The 14326-nt window shown below is 39.6% G+C and overlaps 1 protein-coding gene across 1 annotated transcript in view; it reads right to left on the bottom strand.

Moving 5' to 3' along the window:
• Positions 1–8017: 8017 nt before the first annotated feature.
• The window catches only part of LOC107739657 (protein bicaudal D homolog 2-like), a gene marked incomplete at its 5' end in the record, with an annotated part of 22844 nt that continues 16535 nt past the window's right edge, over positions 8018–14326 (bottom strand). The window contains 2 exons of the mRNA XM_016551825.1: positions 8018–10291; positions 12208–12550. Coding sequence (XP_016407311.1) covers positions 12214–12550 — 337 coding nt within the window. The remainder of the gene's footprint in view (positions 10292–12207; positions 12551–14326) is intronic.

Here is a 14326-nt window from a genome sequence, read left to right as displayed (position 1 = left end):
TCACTATGTGGGAAGATTTGCATAACGCCGCCCAAATGTTCACGCAAAGAAAGAAGGCGTAACTTTTATTCTTGCTGTAGTATTGTTGTTGCCGCCGCCGCCATGTCGTGAAGGCGCTGTGTTTTGTTGTGAAAGCGAAACTACTTTGATTTCTAGTTGTGTCCTCTTTTGGAAGGCCAACCAGTGGTTAAGTTGTATTTACAACACTGTTCCAGAACAGTTTAACCCAAATATTCAGATGTGTCCAGTGCATTTTATGGAGAACTGTTTCCTGATCCTGGTAGAGTAGACTACAATGCCGGCTGTTCTGACTCACAGACTGTAAGTACGTTTGAGCTTTGTAAAAATCGACGCGTTTCAGAAAGGCGGGGCATAGAGGAGAAACAATAATGTACAGTATGTGGAAAATAATGTGTTTTTTTAACCTTAAACCGCATAAACACATTTCATTACACCAAATACACCAAATAATGTTCTTTTTAGCAACATCATATGACCCCTTTAAATCTAAAGTATAATTGCGACAATGTAATCCACACCACTCCAGTCCATCAATTAACCTCTTGTGAAGTGAAAAGCTGCGTGTTTGTAAGAAACAAATCCATCAAGATGTTGTTGTTTTGTTTTTGTTTTTTTACTTTAAATGCACCCACATAATTTGTTTAGAGTTGTTTTCGACTGTTTTGGCTTGTAAACAGTGCTTGATCTGTGCCTTTCTCTCCCGATTCAGACCAGACAACTGGAGAAAGCTAAATTATAGATAAAGGTCTTTTATTTTAGCCAAAAGCAATGGTTTTAAGTTAAAAACATCTTAATGATGGATTTGTTTCTACAAACACACAGCTGTTGGCTTCACAAGACATCCATTGATGAACTGTATTTGTGTGGATTACTTGTGGATTATTGTGATGTTTTTATCAGCTGTTTGGACTCTCATTCTGACGGCACCCATTCACTGCAGAGGACCAAGTGATGGAAAGCTACATTTCTACAAATCTGATGAAATAAATTAATCTAAGGATGGCCTGAGTGTGTACACACTGTCAGCAAATTTTCATTTTTGGGTGAACTATTCCTTTAATACGGAGAGGATAGTCCATTATAAGACAACTGGAGAAAGCTAAATTATAGATAAAGGTCTTTTATTTTAGCCAAAAGCAATGGTTTGAAGTTAAAAACATCTTAATGATGGATTTGTTTCTACAAACACACAGCTGTTGGCTTCACAAGACATCCATTGATGAACTGTATTTGTGTGGATTACTTGTGGATTATTGTGATGTTTTTATCAGCTGTTTGGACTCTCATTCTGACGGCACCCATTCACTGCAGAGGGCCAAGTGATGGAAAGCTACATTTCTACAAATCTGATTAAATAAATCTAAGGATGGCCTGAGTGTGTACACACTGTCAGCAAATTTTCATTTTTGGGTGAACTATTCCTTTAATACGGAGAGGATAGTCCATTATAAAGAGAAAGCGGATACAATTATTACTCATCTCGAAAAACGAACTGGGACAATGCATGCATTTCAGTCAAACAGAGACAGTAATGCACATGAAAGGAAAGACTTAAAGAAAAACTACTTACTATGGGTGCTTAACATCACAATGCAAAATCTACTTAAAACTGGTCCAAGACAGGATTACCAGGATTTATGTTTTATTATTATTATTCCCCCTCTCCTGTCGGCGCTCCACGCATTATCCAGATGGTGGCGGAAATGCACCTAAGCTGGTTTGCAGACGCCATTTAAACCTTAGAAGAAGAATAACAACCGCATTCGTTGTTTAAAGAGTTGTGACGATTGCAAAAATGGCAAAGAGGTGTGTTTTCGGCTGTTTGCCCAACAAAACCCTTTTCAGTATCCCACGACCACCTTGGCTACGGTCCCGTTGGCTTGAGTTTTTGCATTTTGAAGAGGAAGGGTTAACGGTAAACTCGCGGCTGTGCTCGAGGCATTTCACGCCCGAGTGTTTCCAGAATTTAACCCAGCACCAAATGGGGTTTGCCAGGGTCTTGTATCTGAAGAACACCGCTGTTCCGTCGGTGTACACGGTTGGCGCATCACAGAGTATGAAGGTAAGTGCATCTAGATAGCGTGCTTATTTTAATAATGCATACCACACGTGTTTTAGCCTTTACTGATCGGGCATTTGTCGCGTCTGTCCGACAGCCTGTGACACGGGATGTGGGCTGCCAGTGTACCGCTCAAACCCCAAAAAAGAGCTCCTCGGTTCAAGCCTCGTTCCCAACCCCTAAACCGAAACGACGTAGTAAAGGTGACATCTAGGTCGTTAATAGCTTAAGTTTAGCGCACATTAAGTACTTGAGTGACTTCTATTTTCTTCCTTTGTTGATGTGATGAAACAGCTGTTCAAGTGAAGTCTTCAGAGCATGCTGATAATGTTTGCGCCCATCTGGAAACACCGGAGCGCACATCAACGCCAATGAAACGGCCGCGAATGGAAGAAAGCATCGATGATTTCAACGACAGATCCTCGATGACCCTGACACACCCAAAGGATTTCACCTATGAACCGGAAATCACAGAAGCTGAATATGAGTGACAGTGGGGTGTCGGACATTACATTTGAAAAATAATGCTCTTGGGAAAGCGCGGATGTGGAGAGATCCCATACTGGACAAAAAGCAGCATAAACCTCCTCTTCTGGTGCACATCCTTCAAGATGAGAAGAAGCTGTTGCAAAGTCCATTGAATTGCCAGTCATGTGGAAGATGTTCACCATCACAACAGCGATAATATAGTCTACAGTTAAGCAGTACATTAAACTTGCATTTTTTAAACATTTACTACTGCGACTAATATTATGATTGCCTAATGATCAAATGATATATATAATTCTTGTAAGCAACTTCCTTGATCAGAATCAACAATGTCTTTTTTAGTAAATCATGGCGCACAATGTAGTAATCTAACTTTAGTAGATCATTAAAATACAAGAATACTAAACCAGGTAAGTCCTTTATGATCATCAGGATGTAAAGGATATAAATCAAATGGCCTGATGGTCAATTTACTAAGTATTTATAACTTTCACAGCACAGCAGTTAATCTATATTCCTCTCCTCATTGCAGACTGTTGAGACGCTGCTGAGGCTGCTTTCGCGGGAGGCCTTCTTCAAGCCTGGACCATTCTTCAGGAACATCTAAATGAAGGTCCCTAGCCCACCTGTGTGATGCTAATTAGTAGGGATGTGCAGCGGAGCCAGTATCTGTATCTGTAATCACTAAATTATTTGTATCTGAATACGGATAAAACCGGAAGTAGGCGGGCTTGAACTGGAAGTTATGTCTATGGTTTTACAGCCTTTTTTTGTAGTTATCACTGAACAAATTTGCTGTGTTTAACTGTAATAATTATTTTTTGATTATAACATTTATTTAAATGTCTTCTAACACTCGGAGCCATAGACACTAAAAAAAATGGACGACGCACCTTCACTCTCTTCCAGTGTCCCAATAGGGCGCGGATATATTGAGCTGATTTGGGACCCGAGTGTGCGCTAGTGAGCGAAGTGGAGCCGTGTCCTGCCCACACTCCCGCTGAGTCGATCCCAAGCACATGCACCTGAACCTTTTTTAATTAGCCTGACTGCTCCAATTTTTGTCTGCTGATTGCCGTACAAGAGGCTTGTGCTAAAATAAGGTGAATGCAACTCAAATCTCCTCCTGAAGAGCCCGAAAAAGTTCGTTGGAGCGAACTGAGGCACCAACAAACTTTTTCGGGATCTTCAGGAGATTTGAGTTGACATCTGACATTTAAATATACACAAATAGTAGAACGTGTATGATGTAGTATTTTAGTTGATATTCTTGCCAAGCTCTGCTTTCTGAGAGATGCACGGAGAGGCAACAGCAATGATTGATTTGCGCTCATTTCATTCATAAAGTTTACATTCATTCACTTCACACACTCATTATTGCGTAGTGACTTTAGAGTTTTATGTATAATATCGCGCTGATCCCCTGGCTCACCCGTTATCCAGCAAACACCAGGAGTGACCGTGCCAGCCTCAACCAAATATTATTCAGCAGAATTATCCGTTATATAGCCATTATCCATGCCTTTCTGAATAAGGTATTCGGCTTCAGGCACAGCCCTACTAATTAGAGACCTGATGTGAAGGAAGCTGTGATCAGACACTGCTTTTGTGTTTAAAAAACAAAACAAAAAACACTGCTCTCTAAATTGTGTGTGTGTGTGTGTGTGTTCAGGTTTCAAGTCTCTACCTCTTCATTATGAGGACATGCAGCAGTGCCTGTAAGTGAGTTTGAGTGAGAGAATAAAAAAAGTTGAATGCATTTTTTTCTTCATAAAATGGGTAATGAAATCCCAATAGCACAATGCAGAATGTTTTGGTCTTTATTAAAACACTACCATCATGCACTTATAAACTCATGAGCACAGTCCTCATCCTCGGTGTTCTTCTGAGAGGATTGCAGTTCTGATCTTCATCACTACGCATGAAGGGATCTGCTTCTTGACCGGAGTCTCCACGGCTCTGTACTGGAGATGCTAATTTAAGTTGAAAGCATGGATTGAGATGGGACTACTTCATAACAGTCATGCATCCAATGTTGTATTTTTTGTCTTTTTTTAAACAGCAATTACATTATGGATATTGATAATAAAACATTTAAATGAGATGTTACCAGTGAGATACATCTATCAGCTCTCTGGTATGAACTTGAGCATCCACAACACTCAGTTCTCAGAAGAGACTCAATATATTATATAGCCGTATTACCGATGCATTTTCAAACTCTAGAAATTGACCTCAATTTTGACAATTTTCTTGTCATTTCTACTTCATCTTATGAGTTAAAGATTCACAATTGTGACAACATTCAACTTACTATGACTTGTATTTCTGGACATCCATGCCGAGTGTTTCCCTCGCCTCGGCTGGAGATGCTGGGACGGGCTCCAGTATTGCCACGACCCAACAGAGGATTAGTCATAGTTTTGACTTTTTGTCACAATATTTATTTATTCTTTATTTGACCAGGAAGGTCCCATTGAGATAAAAAAAAAAAATCTCCTCTTCCGGGGAGTCCTGGCCAAAATGACTGTACAAAATTTCTGAAAAATTTAGAAAAGTAAAACATACAACACACAAGACATAATTATATATGACCAAGCAAAACAGTAATCATAAAACAACCAATGATTTAAAACGGCAACAAGGTTCATTCATTACACACTTTAATACATTTTTTAAAGTATTCGATGAAGGAATGGGGGAAAAAAGATCTGTCACTTTCTGTTTCATTGCAACTTTAACTGCTGGCCCAGTTTGACTGATTTAAGACAAATTATGATTAAATAAAAGAGACTTACCTCAGCAGACTGATGCAGGAAAGCACTGGAGCACTTTGTCGGCTTTCTTTATGAGCTTGTCCACTGGAAATGAATGAGGCATGCTGTCACACATTCAACATGGTCAGTAATGCACCCAAATCATCTGTAGGCTAACATTCGTGATTTAATTTGAGTTGTAACAGGAACCTTTTTAGCTGCTCAGTACATCGCTAGGACGTGTACTGCTTTTTAGTTATTTCAGTTTTTGTCTTGTAGGGAAGTAGAGGTGAGAGGAGGAACAGGATCAGAGTCGCTGTGAACAAAAGCACTTGCTCTGACGATGCCATGAACATTACAGTTCTGTCAACTACGAGATGGGAGTTTAGGGTCGACAGTGTTGAAGACGTGTCACCAAATGCTTTAATAACCGCATCTCTTCTCTTGAGAAGATCCTCCTTCAGGGCAGTCAAAGTGACAACTGTGAAGAAGAACATTTTGGATTCCCTCCTTGGGTCAGTATGGCGATTCCTCCACAGTGCGCATCTATATATATATATGTGTGTGTGTGTGTGTGTGTGAGAGAGAACTGTGCTTCCAGTGGCATCATGGGCTCCTGGACCCCTCTGGCATAATACAACCGGTGGCTCTTTCCTCACTAGGCTCTGTACTTCAGGCTTTACTCACAAAAGAGCTTTTCACACTGCGCTGAGGCAACTTTTAAAGGGATACTTCACCAAAAAATGAAAATTAGCCCATGATTTACTCGCCCTCAAGCCATCTTAGGTGTATATAACTTTCTTCTTTCAGACGAATCCAATTGGAGTTATATTAAAATAATGTCCTGGCTCTTCCAAGCTTTATAATGGCAGCGAATGGGTGTTTCTGTTCAACAGCCCAAAAGACGTCCAATAAAGTGCATCCATCCATAATAAAGGTGCCTTACACGGCTCTGGGGGTGAATAAAGGCCTCCTGTAGCGAATCGATGCACTGCATGCGGCAGTGAGAAGTGACGAACGTGGAAGCAGAGAGGACAGAACAAAACAAAACACTGGTTACGAATTAGTACAAAACGAGGATTTGTAAAGAAAGGTGTCGGAGGATTTCGATAGAAGCCAAGAGAAGACTGGTTTTCCTTTGCTCAAGTAAGGAAACTTTGCTTCCTTTGCTCCTGTAAACAAACGTTGGTTTTCACGAGACTAGCATATTCTCACCGGCGCATGCGCTATGCCTACATCATCCGCCCGAACGACTTCCGCGTATGACAGTTAGCACAAGCTACAGAAAAGTGGTTATAACGTTTTAAATATGGATTTTTTTCTTACAAAAGCGCATCAATTAGCTACAGGAGACCTTTATTCCCCCCCGAGCCGCGTGAGGCACTTTTTATGATGGATGGATGCACTTTATTTGACTTCTTTTGGACTATTGAAAAACAACACCCATTCACTCCCATTATAAAGCTTGGAAGAGCCACAATATTTTTTGATATAACTCTGATTGGATTCGTCTGAAAGAAGAAAGCCATATACACCTAGGATGCTTCGAGGGTGAGTAAATCATGGGCTAATTTTCATTTTTGGGTGAACTATCCCTTTAACCCTTGTTATATCAATATTTCACCTTGGTATTTTTGCAAGAGGTTTTACCATCACTTTCAATCCTTTGTTGAGAACCAGGGTTAGGATGGCGGTTTTCACAACCAGTGCTGGGTAGATTACTTACAAATTGTAGTCCATTACTGATTATCGATATCATGAAATGCATTAAATATTACATTACAGCAGGGTTTCCCAAACTGTAAATAAGTGGTAGGTTCAATTAGAAAGGAAAATGTAAAAGAAAAAAAAGAGAGAGAAAGAATGGGGGTGAATCAATAAATTATTAATTTTCTGCCATTGAATAATGTTATGTAATGTAATCTATAAAAACTAACTGTAATATGATCATGAACATTTTAAAACGTAATATAATCTAATCACAAGTGCTTCTTTTGGACTATTGAAAAATAACACCCATTCAATGCCATTATAAAGCTTGGAAGAGCCAGCACATTTTTTTATATAACTCCGATTGGATTTGTCTGAAAGAAGAAAGTCATATACACCTAGGATGCCTTGAGGGTGAGTAAATCATGGGGTCATTTTCATTTTTGGGTGAACAATCCCTTTAACTTTAGGAACTGATTATGTAATCCAGATTAATGTAATCAGTTACTACCAGTGCTGTGCCAACACAGATGGATATTCAAGCATAAACGAAACTGTGCTTACACTCTTAAAAATAAAGGTGCTTCACGATGCCATAGAAGAACCTTTTTGTCTAAATGGTTCCATAAAGAACCTTTAACATCTGAAGAACCTTTCTGTTTCACAAAAGCTTCTTTGTGGCGAAAGAAGGTTCTTCAGATTATAAAAAGGTAAGAAAGAGATGGTTCTTTAAAGAACCTTTGACTGAATGGTTCTTTGTGGAACCAAAAATGGTTCTTCTATGGCATCGCTTGAAGAACCTTTTGAAGCACCTTTATTTTTAAGAGTGTACCTCCATTAAATCAATAAACCACTGAAATTGTCATGTACAGAAAATGATAAAGGACTGGGAAACTGTCTCTTACACTGGAGAACAAACAGTCCTGAGACAAATGGCCAACAAACAACAGAAGAACAGGACAAATTCACACACAGGACAAGCGCTGAGTGACTTTTTATTTGTATTTACTGACTTGAGCCAGCATGACTACTTCTACACAGACAAACCTCTAGAAAACAATACTTCAACTCAGTTAGTACACGAGTAAGGGACCAATTAAAAACCAAACATTACTCGCTCTTCTGCTTTTTGTCTTTTTCCAAGTCTTTGGAGTTCTAAGTTTGTTTTCGGTTCCGTGTACAAGTCTCATAGCTGAAAGAAACATGCATATGACATAATAATGCACATTATAAAGTTCAGTACTGACAAATTAATACAAACAAACAAATGCTATTTTATATAAAGGTATCAAACTTATAGGTCCTTATAGATCAATACTGGAACACAATAATAAGAGTTTCCAATAATAAGCTTCCACAGCTAGTTGAATATCACAATGCCATCACTTCCAGCAAACAGAAAACCTCAGTTACCACATAACTTCGTTTTGGTTTAATTGCACTTAATTTAGTTCCTCCTCACTTGCTGACTGTATTTATTAATTTTACGCCTCAACAAACAAAATGTGACTTTCGTGGCACCATTTGCTTGTTGATGCAACGTTTTCTGTTTCCTGAAATTGTAATGCTCATATAAAAATGTAAAAAAACAAAACAATTGGACAGAAAGAGGACACAAGCTTTCTCACAATTGTTAACAATACTATCGATATCACATGACCTCAGCTACCTCACCATACAAAGCTAGAATAACACCAGTCTCCGACAACAAAACACCACACAGGTTTCGTGTCTCAAAATTTTTGTTCATATTGAGGCAAACGATAATTCTGGCTTCAAACCATTTGACGAAACATAACGTTTTCTAAAACCCCTGAATTTGCTATTAGGATCACTGACCTGACGAATTCAGTACAATCTGTTTTATTTCTCTAATCACTGATATCTTCACACCCTTGAAAACAGAATGAATGTCTTCTGTACTTATTGCTGCTGCTAAGTTTAGAACAAGTCATCTGCTGCTCTTCCTTAAGGAGTGAGAAAAATAAAATACAAAAACTAAACGCTAAGCTAGGATTCTCTCTTCAAAGAACAAAAAGGCACTAATGGTCAGAATGAAGATCATAAACGAAAAACGAACCAAACTGAGGGTAAGGTAAAGCAGGGCAGACCCTCGTCTCAGCGCTTCTGATCCTTTTAACACCAACCCAAACGATGTACCGACACTTGGCACGATAGACAGAGAATTACAGCATTCCAATTTGGAATGAATTCATTTCCTCTTGTACAGAATGCAGAAGGTCAGTGACCCACGAAGGTGCTTGAAACGAACGAAAGAAAAATCGCAAACACTTACAATAAGTGAACTGAACAATCTTAATTCATCCAGGTTAATGGTAATATATGAATATACTCTTGCTCATTGTTAATTCATAATACATTAACCTAATGTTGATTTATACAACGTTAAAAACTTATTCCTATATAAAGAAATGCTTCTAGATTAATACATGGCTGCATTGTTTATTGTTATTTGAACCTTATTGTGAAGTGTTACGAAAACATCAATTTTGTAGTGTTTTTATTGATTTGCTGGTTGTTTAACCAAATCCTTGTGAATAGATTAAGCCACTTTTTTTTTTATTTGTTCACTTTGAAATATTCCTATATAGACGAAATAATAATAATAAATAGACAAAAGCCCAGCATTAAAATGTGTGAATGTGAGAAACAACATTTCATTAAAACACATGAATAATCTTATGGATTCACTTCATAAAGATGGCAGAACTGGAGTAGATATGGATTATGTGACGTTGAGCTCTGTTTACAGAGGACGTACATAATGAAATCAAATACTATTAAAATAGTAGTGTAAAATACGTGAACCGACTCAAACCAGAACGCCTCAAACTATAGACTGATATAATAAAAAGTGATATAACCTAACAATAAAAGAGAAAAGGTTACAGAATCTCAAAACACAGATGAATGTCTTGAGAAAAAGAACATTAGCCCATTTTCTTTTTTTGTAGTTGATTTTTAAGAGTTCAAGTTTTCAGGACATTGTGACCTCTGGCATGTGTGTCAAAAGAACCACAAATGTTCTTCTGTGAATGTAAATGTACTATATCCTGCTCATTCGCCGAGTGTACAATGCATAACAACGATAAAAGGTTTGAGTTTCCAATGGTTTCCAAAAATAAAGGCAGCCATCCAGTGTCTCTCACATACGGCCGAGACAGGTTACTGGTTTGGGAGCACTGGGTTTGTGGGAAGTGGTGGAATGTCGAGTTCCAGCTCAGGCTGAACGTTACTGCAAATCGGGACAAAGAAATAAAAGCCGTTAGCATTACGGTTAGCGTTACACAGCGGCTGCATCGGCTCAAGCGGCGGGTTAGTCAGCAGAAGCCAAACACAGCCCATGTTACAGGTTTTATTAGTTAGTGTGGAAGAGAAGTACAGGATGCAGGAAGCCAGAGGTTCTCACAAGAACTAAAAACCTCAACCTCAACAGGTGATCCCAAAAAAAGTAGTGAATGTTAATGAGTTGTACAAAGTTTTTGAACGGTCAATGGCGAAACATTTCACGAACACACCTCTTGGCGAAACACAGACCAACTGTCCACCTGACAGCTCATTTCTTATTGGTAATAATTTCATTGCTGATCAAACTGATTTAATGACTTATGCATTAGGGGAAAAATGGATTGAAGAGAGACATGTCAACCACATGAGACATTAGTCTTTTTTCTGTGAAAGGTCAATTCAATTCAAAAATGAAGGTCACTAATCTGATGAGTGGGCAGAGCCAGAGGCATCCCGTCCCATACCGGGAGCATGGGTAACAACCAGGAATCCAGACCACTAGATCATATGGGAACAGTCCTTGCTAGAGCAACTGGACTAGAGAATGTACAAGTTACAGAATGTGAAAGATGCATGTAATCTTTATAATGTTTGTTTTATTTACCACTGCTATCATTTGGAGTTCCTGAAATGTGAGTGGTGCTGCACTTTTCCTTTATAAATACAGTGATTCGAGAAGACATTCATTTAACCCATTTGCAGCAATTCATGTATTAATGCATGAATCGACATTAGCTTGCAAGTAGATTAGCAACTTTTGTTTCAGTTTGTCTAAAAACCCTAGTTAGCATCCACTGCTTCAGTTGTGTCAATCTTTCACGTGATGCAAACACAAAAGAGTGAATGCAATCTATATGGAGATGAGAGTTTCATATCATATACAGATTACTAATGCAAAGGTCGAGAGTAACTAGGAATTAGGCATTAACCCTATTTGTCTCTGATTCAGGATAAATGTTTTAAGCAAGCCAGAGAATGAAAGCCTGAAACTTTGAATCGTTTGTTTGCCAAAAAGAGATTGGCTTGTCCTCTTGTGTTGAAATGAGACGGCCACGCTATTTAAGAGTACAGAAACGACAGATAAGGCCTCTCTAATGTTTCATCTGCAATGGAAATACACAAAAAAGCTTGTGAACGTTGACAGCACTGAGCATGTGGCAAGCCCTTCACCATGACTTCACCGTGTGTGCTCAAGTATACGTAATCAAGTCTAAGACATATTAAAGCTCTCAGATCAGCAGCCAGACATCTAATGAAAAAGCAAGCCTTCGTGGCGCATACTGATTTATGAAGACGCGTCGTTCCCGCCTGCCTCACGTGTGACATCACTAAAACACACACACACACACTCTCCAACCCGTCGATTTTCATTTTTGATGTTATTTTTGATTTCTCACAATAATGGCACAATCCGAAGGGTTTTCCTGCACGTCAACGAGGCAGGGAGGAGGTTTGCATATTTCGTTTGCTCGGGCATGTGAACACGAGTTCCCTGATTGGACGGGCTGCTGATTTCAGAGGCAGGAGAGAGATGGACAGAGGACAAGGGCGAATGGCTATCGACTTGTGACCACAATTCAACAATCCTATGGCTAGCTCTCTCTATCACGTCTAATCTAGAAGCGCGCACAGCAGCTGCCTTGAGCTGTAAGATTGTGCAATTCGGTTTAATGCCACTAGCAGAAACACACCTATAAGACTAAACGCTATATCAGTCTGCCCTTAGCTAGCACTACAACATGCACCTGGCTACGAGGACGCTAGCAGGCATGACCATATTTAGCGGACACATCATATGGGTTAGCACACAGCAAGCAAGAGAGCGCGCAAGTGGAGCTTTGTACAACGGCTGACGAGGCTCGCGCCGCTTCAGTCGCAGTAGATCTTGTACTTCTCGCTGCAGAACACCACCGGCGTTCCCAGGAGGCCGTTGGGCTCGGCTCGACCCCCGCAGGTGGCAGCGGCGGCAGGGTGACTCACGTGGGACTGGGTGGGTTTCCCGCGCGAGGAGGCGGTCTTGGAGCGGCCGTTGGCTCCGCCGCGGCGGGTCTGCTCGTAGTCGAACTCCAGGTCCTCCAGCCGCTGGGTGAGTGCCAGCTTCTGCTGGATGGCCATACGGAGAAGAGAGTTCAGCGTCTTCTTCTCATCATCCGCAGCAGCCAGCTGCCTCTGCATCTCGTCCAACTGAGTCACGTACTCGTCACAGCTGAAAGTCAGAGAGGTGGTTGGGATTAGGCCTTTCAAAATGGCTGAAAAACGAAATGAGAATTTATGTATTCATAGTTTAATACAAAGGGCCGAAAGCCAATCACAGAGTACATTTTTCATTTAAAAACACGAGTTGCAGAGGGATGGGAAAAACCTGCCATAAAGTCTCGATATGTTTTTTCAAAGTTGAACTTGCATTAATATTACATGGCTTTCTAAACATGCGGCTCTTTTGTGCTCTCGCGAGTGCAACGGTGATAGATGTCCCTCTAGAAAATGCGCAAAATATGCGTTCTGTGTGAATGGCTTGGTTTCAGTTTTGATGTAAACAAGATCTTCTCTGCATTGATGTTCTCTTTTCCCGCAATATTTGTAATTAACAACGTAGCAGCGCCGCATCTAGTGGCTTCAACTGGATAAGCTAAGAAAAACATTATAATGCAGTGACACTTACATCGTCATTGCATCTCGTGCGCCGCTGATAAGGCTGCCTGACGCACACCTAAAGTTCGAATGCAACGTTTTTGCATTCGAATGTGGATTTTTATTTTAAATTCAACGAATATTCGAAATTCTAATTTTTTTTGACAGCCCTAGTTGGAATATATTAGTACTACAAAAAACATACTCCATAAGGCCCTGGTATTAAGATGTGCTTTTGTCGATCAGATCATGTGGACAACACTAAATACAGGTGTGAACGGGGTCTGAAAAGTTATGAACACATTTGAACAGACTGCTTTCGTAATATAAATGTCGAATGCGTTCGATCAGCCACTGACGACGCCTCCTCTGTGCCTACTGACCTAATTGACACTAGCAAGACAGGATTTAAACTTTGCCAGCTGAAATTGTACGTCTGGTTTGAAACTAAAAAAACAAAAAATAAACAATGTTCTTGTTCCATTCCTGATTCTAACTCAAGCCCTCAGCATTTGGTGGATTTTTGCAGAAATTAATCAGAGCAGAAACTAACGCTGCTGCTCTCCTTTTTGCTGCTCTGCATCTTCTTTCATGTTCATTCTCTTCATTAACCATGGTTTTATTATAGTAAAAGTGTACTAACCATGGTTTATGGCATATTGATTACCATTTCGTCCCCTTGGAGTTATAAGTACCTATATAAGCATTCCGAGTAGTTTTGAGATATTGAGCTTCAAAGTTTTTGCATTCCATTCGACTGTGTAGATAGAACCTTTTTTTTTATTTTTTTTTTTTATAAAAAGTCCCAAAATGTACACAACATAAAAAAATCTATCACATAATGTAAATAAGTCGTCACAGAATAAGAATATATGAAGTAGGGCTGTCAAAAAAAAATTAGAATTTCGAATATTTGAAACCAAGCCGTTCACACAGAACGCATATTCATCGCATTTTCTAGAGGGACATCTAGCAACGCTGCACTCGCGTCTCGCACGAGAGAGCGGCATGTTTAGAAAGCCATGTAAAATTAATGTAAGTTCAACTTTTAAAAAACCTGTCTCAAGAAGACTTTATGGCGGTTTTCCCCATCTCACTGTATCTCATGTTTTTAAATAAAGAAAGTAGCCTACTCTTTGTGATTGGTTTTCGGTCCTTTGTATTAAACTACACATACATGCATGATGCTGTTTTGCTTCTAATTGTTTAAGCAACTTTATTAATTATATATGGTTTATAAGACGTTACAGAGCACCGAATACCAGGACAGCCAGGCACAAGAACAGTTTCTTTCCCCAGGCAATCTACCTCATGAACAGTTAATGTTCTCCCATTGTGCAATTAAAGTACA

This window comes from Sinocyclocheilus rhinocerous, unplaced genomic scaffold, assembly GCF_001515625.1.
Source record: "Sinocyclocheilus rhinocerous isolate Xijiao unplaced genomic scaffold, SAMN03320098_v1.1 scaffold435, whole genome shotgun sequence".
In the NCBI taxonomy this organism is placed as follows: domain Eukaryota; kingdom Metazoa; phylum Chordata; class Actinopteri; order Cypriniformes; family Cyprinidae; genus Sinocyclocheilus; species Sinocyclocheilus rhinocerous.
The sequence above is the reverse complement of the archived record's forward strand: the minus strand, read 5'-3'. Positions and strand labels throughout refer to the sequence as shown.